Source organism: Pempheris klunzingeri, chromosome 17 (assembly GCF_042242105.1).
Source record: "Pempheris klunzingeri isolate RE-2024b chromosome 17, fPemKlu1.hap1, whole genome shotgun sequence".
NCBI classification, from domain to species: domain Eukaryota; kingdom Metazoa; phylum Chordata; class Actinopteri; order Acropomatiformes; family Pempheridae; genus Pempheris; species Pempheris klunzingeri.
In genome coordinates, this window is record NC_092028.1 from 19,572,994 (window position 1) to 19,591,228 (window position 18,235).

Below are 18,235 nucleotides of genomic sequence, written 5' to 3' on the forward strand. Positions count from 1 at the left end.
GTTCATATTGTATGAACTCTGTTAATAATGCCTCAGCTGGATCTTGTATCTCATTCAGCAGAGTCACTTCCCTGAGTGAGAGAGACAGATGGAGAGATAATTAGTACTTGTGGGCAATTTGTATGAATGTTATATAGTAGGAGTACAATAACAATCACTCTGTATTGTTGGAAAAAGCAATGCAACATTTTAGGGAGCGACAAAACGGCTTCTTGTGACCCTGTGGAATACCACGCTGCAACTAATCATTGACTTCAGAGGTGATTATGTATATAGATATTATGTATTGAAATGTAAAAATCATGGATATATAGATGAAGTGCAGGCATATGGGCGGTACATGACACTGTCAAAGAGAATGAAAAAGCTACCTTTCCAGCGTCACGGCTCTTGGCTCTCAGCTTGTTGACCTGGGACTCAGCGATGTCAGCGCGCTCCTGAGCCTCCTCCAGCTCATGCTGGACCTTCCTTAGCCTGGACATGTGGGTGTTGGCCTGCTCCTCCTGCGATGGGTTTAGAGTTACATTAATTTCGTTGTTAAATGTGGTATCATTATTGATCTAACTCCGTGATTAGTCACATTAATTCAGTTGACTTACAGCCTCCTCAGCCTGTCTCTTGTAAGCCTTGACTTTGAGCTGCAGCTTGTCCACCAGGTCCTGAAGTCTGTTCACGTTCTTCTTGTCCTCCTCAGTCTGTACAAATAAAGAATGGTCACTTATGGAGAGTTGAAGCAGAATCAAGCAGTTGTGGAAGAAGAGTTTTTAGTTGCTTTGGTGAAGTAAAAATAGTAATACCACAGTGTAAAAATACTGTTACAACTAAAAGTCCTGCATTCAAAAATGTACTTTCATAAAAGTGCAGAAGTATTATCAGAAAGAATTACTAGAGGTGTCAAAAGCAAAAGGAAAAACCTGTGGGGATGTACTCAGCCTATAAGTTGCAAAGAATTAGCTATCAAAAAATGTAGTGGATTAAAAGGTGCAATATTTGCCTCTGCAATGTAGTAGAGTAAAAGTATAAAGTAACATAAAATGGAAATACTCAAGTTAAGTACCTCAAAACTGCATTTAAGTACATTAAGGTATGATTATGGCTATTTTTAGTTCATTAAACCTACCTGGTAGGTCAGCTCCTTCACTCTCCTCTCATATTTGCGGACTCCTTTCACAGCATCAGCTCCACGTCTCTGCTCGGCTTCAACTTCACCCTCCAGCTCACGCACCTGCAATGAGAAATAATCAAGGTTTTGTAGGTGAAGGATTTGAGTGCAGAGACAGAAAAACTTTTAAAGGGATTTAGAATCTTAAATTGATGAGTTTTTATTTATAATGCATACCCTGGACTCCAGTTTCTGGAGCTGCTTCTTGCCACCCTTCATGGCGAGGTTCTCAGCTTCATCCAGACGGTGCTGCAGGTCCTTGACTGTGACCTCCAGGTTCTTCTTCATCCTCTCCAGATGAGCACTGGTGTCCTGCTCCTTCTTCAGCTCCTCAGCCATCATGGCAGCCTGGAAGGATCAAGTGTTCTCTAATTAATTTGTATTCTGCAGTGGCCTTCTCTGCTGGCCTAAACTCAGAATCACTGATTTACGTTTTAATATTTTCCCATTAATCTTTTTAGATTATTCCTAATAGGCTATGCTCTTCATTTCATCTCTCTGTGTCTCTTCCAGCAGTGTATGTCTATATTAGAGCTTTTATCCAATCATATTTCAGCCATCATGTGTTGCCAGGGTCAAAGAAATCTGCCCCGAGGCCTTCAGAATCAAAAGTGCAGGCGCCCGTAGTTTAAAACACGTCACAATGAAACTGTTGCTTTAACCAATCAGATTTCGAGCTGGTGACCCCAGGGCCTTCTAACAGGCGTACGATGACGTCGGTATTTTCACGTCCTCTGATTGGCTGGTCAGAGAGTTTAGCCAAAGCTAGCGATTCTTAGCTGTAGCGACCTGCACGAGCTAAAACGTTATCATGATTGTAAGTATTAATAGCAGTTTTTTTTAGCCCACAATGGCTGACGGAGGAGAAGATGTTAATTTGGTCGCAGATCTACTTAGAAATCCATTTTAAAGGCGGACTTTCCAAGAAAATGCTGGCCTACCCCGAAGCTAGCAAGCCTGTCCCAGCCGGGAAAAGGGTTCGTCCGCCACTTTCAGGTCAGCAACTACGAGCGGTATCTTTGGCTTACAGGCTCCGAGGAGCAAATTGTGTTGCTGAAAATGCCTGGTGTCGGTGGTTAGAGTGTTTGGTGACTTGTTGAATTCTTTTATTACAAATACAAATTTACAAGTGACGAAACACTTTTACAAGCGGCCGAAAAAAATTGTGGGAATGTACCAACTGTCGAGTAGAACCGGAAATGAGGAGTTCATGGCGACCCAAGATGGACGGCAGTCAAGCGGTCTTTTGCGAACATATGAGCCGATTAACGCGGTACATTCCCTTTCCGGTTGAAAAAGTTACTTGTAAATTTGTCTCGCCGTTTGTAAAAGTGTTTCACGTCTTGTAAATTTGTTTTCTTAAATGTAAATTTATCTCAGGACTTGTAAATGTGTTATGGCAATGTAATTTTGTGTCATCAGTGCATAGAAATAGACCAGAAACATAACATATGTGAGTTAGAGAAGTGAACTCACATCAGTGATAGCCTTCTTGGCTTTCTCCTCAGCATTTCTTGCTTCCTGAACAGAATCATCCACTTCACCCTGAACCTGGACAAAGTCAGCCTCCAGCTTCTTCTTGGTGTTCAGAAGACTGGTGTTCTGAATGTTTAAGAAAAGTCATGTTTAATATGATATTTCTATTATGTATTTTCAAAATTCTAGATCTTGTGAGTTAATAGAAAAAAAACCTGGGAGTGAAGCAGTCCGACACGCTCACTGGCATCAACCAACTCCTGCTCAGCCACTTTGCGTCCTCTCTCTGTCTGCTCCAGAGCGGCTCTCAGCTCCTCAATCTCAGCCAGCATCAGACCGTTTCTGCGCTCCACCATGGCGACCTGCTCCCTCATGTCTTCCTGTCCCCTGATAGCATCATCAAGGTGCAGTTGGGCATCCTGAGTACATAGAAATTAAGAGTTAATCACAACTGTCTTTACTCTCAAACTGTTTTTTTTCATGCAGCACTCGCACAAATCTCACCTTGAGCTGTCCTTGGACATTCCTCAGTTGTTTCTGGGCCTCAGCAGCCTGCCTGTTGGCATGGCTCAGCTGAATCTCCATCTCATTCAAGTCTCCTTCCATCTTCTTCTTGACTCTCAGGGCATCATTCCTGCTCCTGACCTCAGAATCGAGAGTGCTCTGCATGGAGTCAGTCACCCTCTGACTGTTCCTCTTGATCTGCTCCATCTCTTCATCCTTCTCTGCCATCTTCCTGTCGACCTCACCTTTGATCTGGTTGAGCTCAAGCTGAACACGCAGAATCTTAGACTCCTCATGCTCCAGTGTGCCCTGCAAGAAAAAGTCAGGTAAGAATAGCTAAGAACCAAAATTACCTCTTGATTATATTTGAAATTAGTTAAAGAACTAATAGCATAGAGCACTGTTGAATTAGTTGTTGCGAAAACAAACATATTAAATATAAAAGATGGTACCTCAGCTTCCTCCAGGGCTGTCTGAATTTCAGCCTTCTCACTTTCAATAGTCTTCTTGGCTTTCTCCAGCTCATGGATGCTTTTTCCAGTCTCACCAATCTGTTCAGTCAGGTCTGAGATCTCCTCTACAAAGTGAAGACAGACATTTTTAGACTTTGCAGAGGTGGTAATAAATTATTATTTGTCTTTAATGCAGATAGCAGTTCACATACGCTGCAGGTTCTTGTTCTCTCTCTTCATGGTCTCCAGCTGATCCAAAGCCTCCTCATAAGAGTTCTTCATCTTGAACAGTTCAGTGCTGAGAGAGCGAGCCTCCTTCTGGGCTCCTTCCAGCTCTGCCTGGCTCTCCTCATACTTCTGCTTCCATTCTGCCAGGACCTATAATGACATAGATGAATTAAAAATATTACTAAAGTAGTATCATGTTTCAGATTGGTCAGGCCTTTAGTTGAGACTAGTCTTGTCCACTATCACCACTTACCTTGTCAAAGTTCCTCTGCTTCTTGTCAAGGTTGGCAGCCAGACTATTAGCTCTCTCCACATCAATCATGAGGTCCTCCACCTCTCCCTGCAGCCTCTGCTTGGTCTTCTCCAAAGAGGCACACTTGGAGTTCACAGCCTCAATGGATTCCTCAGCATCCTGCAGGCGCTGGGCAAGCTTTTTCCTGTAGCGAAGAAGTGTTTTTGATTTGAATTTTGCAAAAATATGTGGGGTGATAAAATATTGAATTAAAAACGAGAAGTTTTATGTACTTGGCCTCCTCCAGCTCCTCAGTGCGCTGAATAGCATCCGTCTCATATTTGGATCTCCACTGAGCCACCTCGCTGTTGGCCTTGGACATTCCCCTCTGCAGCTCAGCCTTGGCCTCCTGCTCCTCCTCAAACTGCTCTCTGAGTAGATCACAGTCATGGCGGGCTGACTGAACAGCATGAGCCAGGGCATTCTTGGCCTATGAATTCATCATAAAAATCATGGAAGTCTTAATTAATTCTGTTAACATCTTGTTTAACATAAATGAAACAAAGAACAAACTGCACAGTTTGACAAACTTGCTGTGTTATCTTAACTAAGAAACAAAAATTGAAATTTCTGGTCATATTAATGTTTTTTAATCAGACAAGTGCTGTCTGATTCCTTCATTTATGCATTTTTAAGATCAGTTTACATTGTAGAGATCCATCTGTCATTCAGGCCTTGTTAAACTGAAACCAGTCATGCCTGAGATATCACTGAAGATATCATACCTGACAAATAGACACACAGTCCAAGCACACATTGCATTATAAAGTGGCTGATGCTAATATATGATCTTGTACCTTCACTTCCTCCTCAATGTGTCTCTTAAGCTCCTCAATCTGCTGAGTGTAAGCCTGTTTGCCTCTGGTGAGCTGGGAGATAAGAGCATCCTTCTCCTCAAGCTGCCGGCCAAACTCACCTGAACAAATATGAGCAAGAATAAGATTTGTTGCTAAAAGTGCTTTACATCAGAAAGAAAATAAATATTTGAAATGAGAGCACAACACACATAAGAGACGGACAGAATTATACGTATCAAACTCCATTTTCTTTAGATAAAAATATGTAGAATACAACAACAGATAAAAAAAACATGGTAAAAATGTGATCTGAATAACTAGGCCTTTCATGACCAACGTAAGAATCAAGTTTTGGGACCATTGCTATACATGTAAAAATCACAGAATCCATTTAAACATTCAAACAAATCATTTTTGGCCATTCACCCAAGCCCTTTTAAAAGGCGCTTATTTGGATACACACCATTCTCTGTTTGCAGTCTTGCCCTCTGTGCACTCATGTCATTTAGTTGGCGGACGTTCTCATCATTTTTGGACTTGATTTCACTCAACTGGTCTTCAAGAGTTCGGCACATTTTCTCCAGGTTGGCCTGCAATTGATATGACTCAAATCAGATATTCTGCATTTATTCTGCACCTTCATTATTTGGATATCTGCTGAAACTGTATGTCGTTGTGTTTTCTTAAAAACAGTGCATACCTTTACTTTGGCGACTGACTCCATGTTGCTGGAGAGGTCATCAATCTCCATCTTGTACTCACTCTTCTCCTTCTCAAGCTTCTGCTTGACACGCTGGAGGTTGTCGATCTGCTCACCCAGCTCTGCAACACTGTCAGCCTGCTTCTTGCGCAGAGCTGCCGCGGTAGCTTCATGCTGCAGGGTTGATTCTTCAAGATCACGACGCAGCTTCTGGAACTCAGCTTCGCGTTTCTTGTTCATCTCGATCTGAGCTGCTGTTGCTCCGCCAGCCTCCTCGAGCCTCTCACTGATCTCCTCAAGCTCCCTGGAAAGGTCGGCCCTCTGCTTCTCAATCTTGGCCCGGGCAGCCCTCTCAGCCTCAATCTCTTCTTCCAGCTCCTCAATACGGGCCTAGATGTGATGGTAATGATGTCAGGAATGCTTATTAACATAGTCCAACATGTTGTTTTTGGTTCACTGAGTTCACTATTAATGTCAAATATGTTACCTGGAGTTCCTTGATCTTCTTCTGAAGCTGAGAGCCAAGAGACTGCTCATCCTCAATCTTACTGAGGAGTTGGCTGGTCTCAAAGTCTTTCCTTAATGATTAAAACAAAAAGCAATGTTTCATATTAGATTTTTCTAACTTCTGTGTGTGAATGCAGGAATTTCATCAATACCTAATTTTTTCACTTACTTCTTGAGTTTTTCCTCAGATTGCTGTTTGTCATTCTCCAGGTCCATTATGGATTCCTGGGCCAGTTTCAGATCTCCCTCAAGCTTCCTCTTGGCTCTCTCAAGGTCCATGCGGAGCTTCTTCTCTTGCTCCAGTGACCCCTCAAGCTATCAGATGACAGTAAATGATAGTTAATATGAGGCATTTGAAAGACAGAGCATCAATACCAAGAATACCAAGTAATTGCTGGGCAAAAACCTACAAAGTAAGAGCATTTGTTTTCTTACGTCATCCACTTGCTGTTCCAGCTTCGTCTTGGCCTTGGTCAGAGTGTTGACTTTGTCCTCCTCTGCCTGGAGATCATCAAGTGTTTGCTGGTGGCTCTCTTGGAGGGCTTTCTTCTCCTTGGTTAACTTGGCAATAGCCTCATCTTGAGATGCCATCTCCTCTGTCAGGTTTTTCACCTGAACATGGAATGAGAGGTACATTTGTCCTGTAGCATCTTTATATATTTGAAGCCTCTGTAGAAACATTTCATCATATTGTATCAAAATCGATTTAAAGTTATAAGAACCTTGTTTTCTGTGGCATGTTTCTCCTTCTCCACTTTAGCCAAGGTGAGCTCCAAGTCATCAATGTCTTTCTTCAGCTCAGAGCATTCATCCTCCAGCTTCCTCTTCTTGGCAGTAAGCTCAGCATTGATTTCCTCTTCATCCTCCAGTCTCTCAGTTGTCTCTTTGAGTTTGGCCTCCAGCTGGATCTTGCTCTTAATGAGCCCCTCACACCTTTCCTCTGCATCAGAGAGGTTCTCACTTTCCTATAATACATTTGGGCATACAATGAGTTAGTTAGTGTGTTAGTTAGTTTTTGTTGATTATAAATTTTGTTAATGCACAACTTGAAGCACATAGACAACCAGGAGACAATGAAATTTCGTAACCTCCTCTTATCTCACCTTGATGTATGAACATTATCACACTTTCTTTTATCTCCTACTTACTGAAGCCACTTGCAGTTGCAGGTCATTCTTCTCCTGCAGCAGAGACACCATCTTCTCCTCCAGTTCCTTCTTCTTGGCCAGAGCAGTAGCCAGGTCTGTTTTCATCTTATCATAGTTCTCCTTCATCTGAGCCAGCTCTTTTTCAGTCTCAGCACTCTTCAGAAGAGGTTTGATCTTGAAGTACAGATGCATCCATGGCCAGTTCTTCACATTCATGAATGAACGGACATTGTACTGGATGGTGAAGATTGCATCTCTAAAAAAGAGCATCACTTAGTGTATAAATATTGCTTTTGTTTAACATCACATTGCAATTTCAATTCAGGATAGTGTATCAGAATCCTACCTCCTCTCCATCATCTTAACAAACTCCTTCCGCATGAGGAATGCTCTGCAGAGAGCCTGAGTCATGGTCACCAGCTCAGCCAGTTTCTCATCTCTCATCTCCTCCAGGGTACCCAGCAGACCAGCTTTGAAGAACACCTACAGTATGTTATCAGGTGAAGGAAATTGGTCATCAGCACACTTGGATACAACAGGGTAACTGCAGAGGAAAAAGTTGGTTAAAAGGATGAACCTTTGTGTGTCCAAACTTGTACTGAGTGTGGTCCACATCAATTGAGCCAAGCAGCTTCTCTGAAGCTTTCTTGTTGTCAATGAACTGTCCCTCGGGGATGACACTGGCATTCAATACTTTGTATCTGCAAAAGAAAATGTGTTGTTACTTAGATGCATTTAAAATCTTGGTGTGGCATTCTCAATCCCAGTGCTTGAAGTAAAATGAATTGAATTTGTTATGCATCAACTAAAAATGACTGATACCTCTGCTTGAAGTCACCGTAGAGGATTCTGCTGGGGAAGCCCTTTCTGCAGATTCTGATGCCCTCCAGCACACCGTTACACCTCAGCTGGTGGATGACCAGGAAGTTCTCCATAAGACCTGGACATTGTATAAAATAAGTCAGTCTAAAAAGCATTTCTGTGATTCTGGGCTTTTTTTTCTCAAAAGTGTCTGCTTTTGAGAAAAAAGACAAAACAACAAAAAACGCCAAACCTGGGGTCTTTGATTCATTAGGAATCAGGCAGCGCACAAAATGAGGATGAGTGCTCCTCAAGTTGGTCATCAGCTTGCCCAAGTTCTCCTGAGGGGTGAAACATTAGCATTTAAAACAAATGTCAACTTCACTATAAACCAATCAGGTTAAATTGAATCTTGACTTTTACAAATGTTAAACATACCCTGAAAAGAGCAGACACAGTCTGGAAGGAACCACCCTTCTTCTTTCCACCACCACCCTTTTTGCCACCAGCCTCTGTTTTATTAAAACATAGTGTCAGCACATCATTGTTCAGCTTTAACTGAATGAGCAACTGAATTTCCATGTAGGAGATACAGTATCAGCTTCTTACCCTCAGCCGCAGCATGAGATGCATACAGGAGGCACAGCAGTTTGTTTGAAGACTTCTGGTAGAGCTGAACAACTGAGTCGTTCAGGGGGTCCTTGTTTTTATCCAGCCAGCCAGTGATATTGTAGTCCACTGTACCAGCATAATGAACCAGGGAGAAGTGAGCCTCAGCCTTGCCCTTTGCAGGTTTTGGCTTCTCAAAGGCCTTGGTCTTGCCAAGATGCTGATCATGCAGCTTGTTCTTGAAAGAAGTGTCTGTGGCCTTGGGGAACATGCACTCCTCTTCAAGGATGGAGAAGATGCCCATTGGCTGAAAGGAAATTGTGTCATATTAAAAAGAGTTATAACAGTTTAGCATACTCTCAGAAAGCAATTCTACCTAACAGACTTGTCTTACCTTCTCAATAAGCTCAATGCAGGCAGCCAAGTCCATACCGAAGTCAATGAACTCCCAGTCAATGCCTTCTTTCTTGTACTCCTCTTGCTCCAGAACAAACATGTGGTGGTTGAAGAACTGTTGCAGTTTCTCATTGGTGAAGTTAATGCAGAGCTGCTCCAAGCTGTTGTACTACAATGTACAGGTAGATAAGCATGTCATTGGGCATGCAGTAGATGTAGATAATCACCATTAGGTGAAAATATTTAATTTCCTGGAAAATTAGGGTCAAGCTTTAAATTTGTTTGGATATTTGTCAACAACTCACATCGAAGATCTCAAATCCAGCGATATCCAACACTCCAATGAAGAACTGTCTTGGCTGCTTTGTGTCCAGCATCTCATTGATACGGATGACCATCCACAAGAACATTTTCTCATAGACGGACTTGCACAGAGCACTGACAGCATTGTTGACCTAGGAATAAGTATTTGAGATTGTGAATCTCTTAGAACAATATACATATCAAAATGCAAATATACCACAAATTGTATTGTTCTTCAAACATCAAATAGATAATCCTCTTTTCATTACCTGTGGCACTGTCTGACCTTTGGTCACCATCTCATTTCCGACCTTGACTCTTGGGTAGCACAGAGCTTTCAGCATATCAGCTGAGTTCAGACCCATGAGGTAGGCGATTTTATCAGCCACTGATTGAAAGAAAAAAGTATGTTAAGGCAAAGACATGCACAGTATTTAACAAAGCAAAGCGATGTTAACACTATGAAGCAAGAATGTTAACTGTAATATTATTAAAATCATCACTGGGAACACTGCTAAAAATGTATATCACATTGTATGTGAAGTGCTGTTTGTCTGCTCTTCATTCATGCAATTTGTCTGTTTGAAATATGTCATGATATTTTCAACTCCTTGACCTACTAAATCATATCCCCACAGTTTTGGCACAGATGACATTCCTTACTGTACTATACCATAAGTTATCTTATCTTTAAAGGCTTACACCTTAGAGCACTGACTACCGGACCTTTTTTTTAATAGGCAAGAGATGCCAATTGGCATTCAACCAATATATTCCACTATTATAACAACGCGATTAAATTGAGATTACATACTTGCAGTTTAAATTCATGCAAAAAAAACTTGAGGTTCCATTAATATTACTATGAAAGCGTAAATTCACATTATAAATACAATTACCCTCAGTGCCGTCTGGTTCACCCTGCTCTTCACGCTGCTTCTGCTTGAATTTCATGTTGCCATGATGCATCACAGCTCCAGTCAGCTTGTAGATGGCAACCTTCTCTTCACCAGTGAAGCCCAAGATGTCAATAGCAGTCTGCAATTCGGCACAGGAAATCCCCTTAGAAAATCAGGTATTCTGACATTCATCTGCTGTTATTCTACAAATTGCTATCAACTTACGTCTGTTGCAATGAACTCCTCCACATCATTGATGCTTTTGACAGTGATTTCACCCTGACTGATCATTGGGTAGTCATAGGGGTTGGTGGTGATCAAAAGAGCCTCTGGAAGAAAGTAGAGGCAATGCATGAGTGAGCACATACTCTTATTCTTTTCTGATTATTTGTTTATTGTGTAATAACTTACCCAGGAGCTCAGGCTTGTGGCCAGTCATCAGCTGATAGAAGATATGGTAGCTCCTCTCAGCAGACAGCTGGAAGGTGACACGGGACTTCTCCAACAGATCTGTGAGTATTTGTTAGATATCAAGAATTGATGCGCATCAAACAATGCCAAACCCCTATTTGGGCACTACTTGTGTTGCCAGCTACAAAGGGAGGATAACTAGAACTTACATGTTTCAATATCAGCTGAGGCCAGTTTGCCAGAGGTTCCAAAGTGAATTCTGATGAATTTACCCTAAACAACGTAGATTTAAGTTAGGAGGATTCTTGATATGCAGCCCAAAACCTTAATGTTTATTTTTTTTAACACTTACAAAACGAGAGGAGTTGTCATTCCTCACAGTCTTGGCATTACCATAGGCCTCCAGCAGAGGGTTGGCCGCAATGATTTGATCTTCCAGTGAACCCTACGAAAAGATATTCAAAGAAATTTTTTAGATTGTAAAGAATACATACACAGACAGTTCTTTGACCATTTCAATGCCCATTTTAACCTGAATTTTGCTAGTTTGCTCAGCCTTCTTTCCTCCAGCCACTGCAATTGTTGCAAAGTACTGGATGACACGCTTGGTGTTGACAGTCTTTCCTGCACCGGATTCTCCACTGGGGAATTAAAAGATAATCTTTACCTACTTAGCAAGGTAGAATAAGTATAAAGAATTGTCTTAATAAATTGAGTTATACTCACGTGATAAGGACAGACTGGTTCTCACGATCTGCAATATGAGCACACACTCAAGTTAAACCCATGGCTGAGCTTCATTGTCATCATCCACTCACATTCTGTGACTGCTAGCTTGGATCTTACCGGTGAGCATGAACTGATAGGCATTGTCAGAGATGGAGAAGATGTGGGGTGGAGCCTCAATCCTCTTCTTGCCTCTGTATGCTTGAACAACCTGAGCATCGTACACAGGAAGCCACTTGTAGGGATTCACGACGACACAGAACAGGCCGGAGTAGGTCTGTAGCACCAAAGAGAGAAACATGATCACAACTGATGCCCAGACGTAACAGAATCGAGCACAATATATTACAAAATTGAAACTCACGTAGATCATCCATGATGCAAAACGCTCTTTGAGGTTATACAGCACAGCAGGCTCATTGAGGTGGGTCATCATGGCCATGTCCTCAATTTTATCGTACTTGGGAGGATTCATGGGATGGATGTCATCCTCTTTTACAGTGATAGTCTGAATAGGAAATTCAATAAATAAGAATATAGTAGTTGAATAAAAATAATCTTAATTTTTCTTTTTGCTGAAAGAGTTTATGAAGTAAAGCAAATATTATTCAGATGTTTTGGAGGACTGTGATCAATTTGTCTATCTTTCAGTATCATTTAGGCATTATTGCACCTACCTTTCCAGAGAATGTGTCAACTGTGGCTTTGCCACCCTCTCTTTTGGTGAGTTTACCCTTGAGGTACATCTCTTCAGGTTCAGCCACAAAGTAGGCTGATTTGGCATCAAAAGGAGCTGTTTGTGCCTCAATCCTCTCCTTCTCAGGCTTCCGGAGGTATATGGCTGCGGCGCCATAGGCCTCCATCTCTGCGTCTGTGCTCATGATGGCACCTTAAGTGAAAAATAGGGAGAGGTCATTCATACTAAATGTCTTTAGTATGTGTTTGAATAAATGTTAGCATGCTTCTTGGTAAGCCAGAGAGGTGAGGTGTATAATACTAATATGTGTAGTACATGTTGCCTTAAAGTACAATTTACCTCTTTTGGTCCCAACAGAAGATGGAATACAGGTCCGTCTGTTCTTTTGATCCTGTTGATAAATGGTCGAACATGAGCACATAAGTCTATAGAGAAATACATGTTCATATACAGTATATCTTAAAATCTACTGACTGGATTCACATTTGAGTATAGCACACCAGTGGAAATAAAAAAATATTAAAAATAGATTTTAAATTATGCTTATAAGCACTGTTGCAAATACATTTAGATAATTAATCAACTACTTGCTTAATAATCAGTTAAAGTTGATGTACTTACCTGAGCTGGAAGCCTACCAGTTAACTACACAGTTCTGGACTGCCTCTTTTATAGCGGGAGGACTGTCTCCTCAGAGGTGTGCCCTGCTCAATTTGGTCATGCATTCTTCTCATGTTGCCGCTAATCCTGTGACATTGACATTTACATTGATTGATATTGCCTTGTACTCACATTTGTTGCTGTAGGTATTTTTTTCCCTGCGCCCAGACTGAATAGTGAAAAAGCATAGTGTTAGTACAATTAATTCAAATGATATGCTTACATGAACAGTGACTTTTAGACTTTAGTTTACAAAAATAATTTAAAAAAGATATTCCATTTTCTATCATATGACTTGCAAGCACAGTCGAGTTCATAGAATTTATAAATTTCTGCGTTGTGGGACTAATAAAGGAATATCTTCTCTTAAAAGAGAAGGGTTGATGTCATCTGTATTGTTAAATTTAAACACAGTATAATATATTATGTCAGTCAGTCAGTTAAAATTATGATACGTACATTCACATATAGCATGGATTCAACTATTTTCCAGTTTTGGAGAAGCACTGAAATGTCACTGGTGTACAGTTGCAGGATATTCACATGACATTTGTCATCCAATAAAACAGGGCGATCAATTCCATAGAATAGGGTCAGAGCCATTCCATTCAGGGTCACAGATAAAAAAATATTTTAGCATTATTTTAGTAATATTTTTAAGACTCATGGCATATATTGCTAATATGTTTAAAATGTTTTATTCCTTTATTACCAGTTGTTTGTATTGCTTATTTTATCACCATACAAGTGAACAGTATGCCATCAAATATGACTCAGTAATTAGTAGGACATTTGACTGGAATCCACTGAACACAGATTGTACACTAGATATATCCATTTCATTAAAGGACAGATCTGTCAGCTACTTGTTTCAGTAATAAAATGTAATTTCCTTAATACTCTGCAGTGTTAGTAATGATAATCTAGACTCTGTTATGGCAGGCACAGGCTGGGTTTTGGAGAAGCATGTAAATGTCACTGGTATACAGTTGCAGAACAACCACACATCTCAGATGTCTGAAATAAAATTGAGGCTGAGCGCCATGCCATAAAAGCTGAGGATGGATTACATAGCACCTTGGAATGGAGTGGATGAACAGTTGCCATCTAGCCTCGGGTAAGACCTAAAATAAGTCCTATGCCAATAAACAAGATGTTGGAGATTCCAGACCTGTAACAGTACCGTGAATGAAAAGTGTATCAAGGACTAGTGTAAGTTAAAATTTGAATGTAATAAGTGTGGGAAACAATATTTGTATTTTTATTTTTTCCCCAAAGACTGTTCCTTTTTTCTTTTTTTAAATCTGGATTCTTGAGGGAAGTTCTGTTGTTGCCTTTTAGATTTACTTAACCCTCTGTCTTCAAATAAGGAGATGACCTTGAGGAATGTCACCCATTTGACCTCAACAGGTAGGTGGGCTATTGTGCAAACATGTGTCGCACACAAACTATTCAAGTGAGGTCAAAGGTCTCCATTTTTTTTCAGCCAACCTGAATAGCACGTGTCAAGTATGCTATTCAAGTAAGGTCATAGGTCCTCAGTTGTGTTTTTAGTCAGCTTGTTTGACGGCCTTGGTGTGCTTAAATACATTGGGCACAGCAGAGGTGAGGCTTTTGTTGTTCAATTATGATTTCATACTATTTCTCAACCTGCATGTGTCACACAAAGATGAGCCAATGCTTCCATTACAGTCTTCTGGATGCAACTTGTTCATTTTCTAAGGCTTAAAGTTTCTTACAGATGGTATGTATGTGCTGTGTCACCTTGGGTACACAGCATGCTGTGCACACAGGGCCCATTATTGTACTGTCTCATCTCTGGTGACGAAATGCACCAGCTGTTTTGAGTTGTATCTAAACCCTTTTTAGTGATCAACATAAACAGTGATGTCCCAAACTGGGCTTGCCATTTAATTTTTAAATTAATGAAACCTTTATGTTGTGATTCAGGATGATGAAGAGACAGAATTATATACTTGTTGTGTCAGTCACTGACACCAGACTGCCACAGGATGAAAATGCAGCGTCATGGTGCTACATTACATTTGCTATAGTTTAATAGAGAACTTCACTTTATAGTTTACTTGCTATTTATCTGTTGAGGGTACTGTCTTCTTGCCTCTACGTACAGTACATGTATTTTACTGCACATATTGATGCAGATTACATGATACACACCACTCACACCATATTATCTTTTGAATACATCTAAGAATAAAATGCAGCAAGCTTAGACTGCATGTTAGCATTTGTTTATTTACTGTAATGAGTAAAAGCTAAAACTTATTTTGCATTATGTGGTGTTACTGGAAATGTAAACTGTAAGCTTCAACAGGATTATTAATAATTAGATTATGAGTGAGAGGCACAAGCTTTTTTTTTAGAAGGTGGAGATAAGACAGAGACAAGTTGGGACAGATTGTCCCGACTAACCTTCTCCTTTGTATGTCCTTGAGTGCTTATAGATGAGACTCTGCTCTAAGCCCTTGAACTGAAATATAACATGCCATATACGTCTGGTGAGGAGGAGCATGAGAAGGTTTAAAAGAGTGTTAGACTCCTCTTAAGACTGGGTAGTGACACTATCACAATCAAAGGTGATGAGAGTTAAGCTCTCTCTATTTTACTTTGCTTGATTTAGTTTTCCTAGTTTCACACTTGCAGACTAAAGAGCACAGGTGTGCTTACCTTTCAAGGTTGTATTTTCAGAATTTGCGTACAAACTAGCTTGCCAGTCTAACCTGAAATGCAATAATTTGTGAAGAGATGACGAATAACAAGAATGGGAAAGAAAAGAAAAAAAGGAGGAGGTGAGCCTGACAGTGAAGCTTCCTGTATACAATAATCCTATGCTAATTAGCATGTTGTAGCCAAAGCTTACACATTCAAATAATCTTGATGGTTGTGTTTTAATTTGTTATATTGCTTTTGTAAGCACAGTGGTTAACTGGAATATTCATGTCAACCATAAACTGCATTTGCTTCCAAATAGATTCCTTGATCAGGGGAATGTCAGGCGTAAATTGAAGTAGCTCCAATGAAAACCCTGAACAACTGTGTTATGATTGAAACATGAGAGTGAGACAATATTAAACAGCAGTTATTTTCTCCACAGCTTAAGCATGCCATTGTTATACATTAAAAATATAAAGACAGCTGTGTCAAATTGTCATATGATACTGTCTTTGTCAATCTAAACAAAGGATATTGTCTTTACATCAAACGCCTTGGTGGCCACTCACCTGCAGTTGTCAATAAACACTACAAAGCCAAGTCAATTCCTAAAAATATCTTGGTGCACAAATGGGCAACCAGTCAGTGTGCAAGGTCCACCAGCACCTGTGCTTCCTATGCAGACTGTGAGGGTTGGGTGTCACAAATGCAAGAGCATCTTAAGCTGCTGTTAATTAATCCTTCCTTCCTTTTACTGTCATATCATGTAACCTACGGGATACATTTTCTGGTTACATCCATGTCTTCAACTTGTAATTTTGTACCATAAGCGCTTGCCTAGCTGTGCCCAAATAAATGAATGGGAAAGCAGGCCCCCACTCTTCAAAGATTGCATCAAGTAAAGCGAAAGAATTGTTCAATCAAATGTGATAAAGTTGCATACTCACACACCTGTTGCGCAAAAAAGCAAATTAAGGTTTCAGTAACATCTTTTCTATCTGACTGAACAATCCTGTAGATTTCATTTTTTACTTTAATCTTGAAATCCTTTTTTTAAATTATAAGAACTTTGGAAAAACCTTTGTGATTACGTGGAGCCGCTTCCTCAAATTAAACCTGGTCCGAGTTAGTTCAGTTAAACTGTGCTGTCTTGGTGCATTGAGTTTGGCTTTGGAAAGAAAAAAGGGGGAAAAGCCACAATATACAGTACACAAAAGCCTTAATTAATTTGTATAAATGTCACAACAGAGCATTCCTTTTTTATGCACTAAAAGTTGTCCACCAGACGTCTCTTCATCAGCACCCCCACACTGAAATGAATAAAAGATCGATTTAACTATTAACACTGTCAGTCAATGACAATTTTCAAATCCCTTTGCAACGCTTGAGTTACTGCTGCTGGCTGATGGGACCTTTGTCATAGTTTATTTCGTATGAGCCAGTCAGCACTCTGTGTATGAATGGGCTTTGTTGGCAACAAGTAGGACTGGTCGTAAAATTAGAGTGTTATTAGGATGGCTATTCATTTATACTGACAGTGACCTTCCTGAACACTTGGAGCATTGTGCAGTCAAGCCAACAAGTAGCCGCAAGAGAGTACCGGGATTCTTGCAATGGTTTTGAGCTTATATAAAGCCAATTGTCATTCCATAACAGCGAGTGTCTCACTATTACAAGGGCCATTGACTCACTGCTAAATCCTACCATAATCTCAGACAGCAACTTGTCAGTGGTATCAGTTTTACATCCTTTTAAGTGATTTGTATTAGCATACTCTACAGACAGCTTCAGTAGAGACCTCTCCAGCATTACAGCTCTTGGCTCATGGCTTGTTGACCTGGGAACGCCAACACGGTCCTGAACTTCCTCCAGCTCATGCTGGACCTTCCTGAGCCTTGGCCTGCAGTAAACAGTTATTTACATCGATTCAGGGGTTTGTCTCAGTCAAACACCACACCTCAAAATGCAACATTTGAAAAATGATGAGAAGTATCCTTTAAAATATGATCTGATGTTGACTTATGTATTATGGAATTACATTAGTACACATTTCATGTTTCCTAAATACGTAATCGGACGGACTGGAATACAAACATACGACATGCCATGTGAGTTCAGGTCGCTGCAATAGCCTTATGTGTAAGATGATGACTGATCATGACTAAACCATCTTCATTTATCATGGAATATATGACTACACTCACCTGTATCAGAACCTGTGGGCATCCAGACCTGACAGCTTTTATTTTTATATATCTATATATATATCTATATATATATATATATATACACATATATATATATATATATATTCGAATGTGATATGTGCCTGGTCAATACTGGTGAGTGTAGAAGTTGGAGAAGTGTCAGAATGTCGCTGGTGTACAGTTACAGGGGGATGAGACAGATTCCACTCATCAAATACAGTACAGTCAGCTTGACAACCTAGATATTGCTAGATGTACCTATGAACAAGGTCAAGAGGGGCGTCTATCTATCTTTCCTTCTATCACACCAGATCAGACTATGTCACCTTACGAAAATCTGTGTGGTCATCACATGATTTACACATGCTAGTTTTAAAATCTGATATTGCTTCATAGCAGCTATACATGAAACCATGAAAGACCCTCAAAGTCTTTCTCACTGTTTTCAAAGACCCATGACCTCTTTGGATAACTGCACACAATAATGCTGTAAAAGCCCAGTTTAGTATAATCAGATTTAGACCTGAATGCAAGAGTCAGACAGACAAAAGTCCGTTCCAGACAGATCGGCTGGGGTTGACGGTGGC

At 40.4% G+C, this 18,235-nt stretch overlaps 1 protein-coding gene across 1 annotated transcript; it reads right to left on the reverse strand.

The window, feature by feature from the left end:
- Positions 1-50: 50 nt before the first annotated feature.
- On the reverse strand, positions 51-12,298 carry LOC139216385 (myosin heavy chain, fast skeletal muscle-like). The gene is made up of 39 exons (XM_070847478.1): positions 12,089-12,298; positions 11,776-11,919; positions 11,532-11,688; positions 11,412-11,439; positions 11,218-11,326; positions 11,038-11,130; positions 10,895-10,958; positions 10,686-10,784; positions 10,500-10,603; positions 10,275-10,413; positions 9,645-9,763; positions 9,378-9,527; positions 9,071-9,241; positions 8,677-8,983; positions 8,506-8,579; positions 8,321-8,408; positions 8,089-8,206; positions 7,844-7,967; positions 7,613-7,749; positions 7,267-7,522; positions 6,841-7,083; positions 6,554-6,730; positions 6,288-6,433; positions 6,099-6,189; positions 5,612-6,001; positions 5,375-5,501; positions 4,912-5,030; positions 4,348-4,544; positions 4,076-4,259; positions 3,807-3,972; positions 3,595-3,719; positions 3,143-3,451; positions 2,854-3,057; positions 2,639-2,764; positions 1,340-1,510; positions 1,121-1,225; positions 600-695; positions 372-503; positions 51-71 (listed from the first exon to the last, which is right to left on the reverse strand). The coding sequence occupies exons 1-39, from the start codon at positions 12,290-12,292 to the stop codon at positions 51-53; spliced, it is 5,814 nt and encodes a 1,937-aa protein (XP_070703579.1). The 5' UTR covers positions 12,293-12,298.
- Positions 12,299-18,235: the final 5,937 nt, after the last annotated feature.

Bases quoted from the DNA above. Each gene is read 5' to 3' on its own strand.
- LOC139216385 (XM_070847478.1), bottom strand. From the start codon at position 12,292: ATGAGCACAGACGCAGAGATGGAGGCCTATGGCGCCGCAGCCATATAC. The intron at 6,190-6,287 runs GTAAGTGAAAAA...TTAATCATTAAG, and splicing joins TCTGAGGAAAAACTCAAGAA to GAAAGACTTTGAGACCAGCC. The intron at 5,031-5,374 runs GTGTGTATCCAA...ATATTTGTTCAG, and splicing joins AAGACTGCAAACAGAGAATG to GTGAGTTTGGCCGGCAGCTT.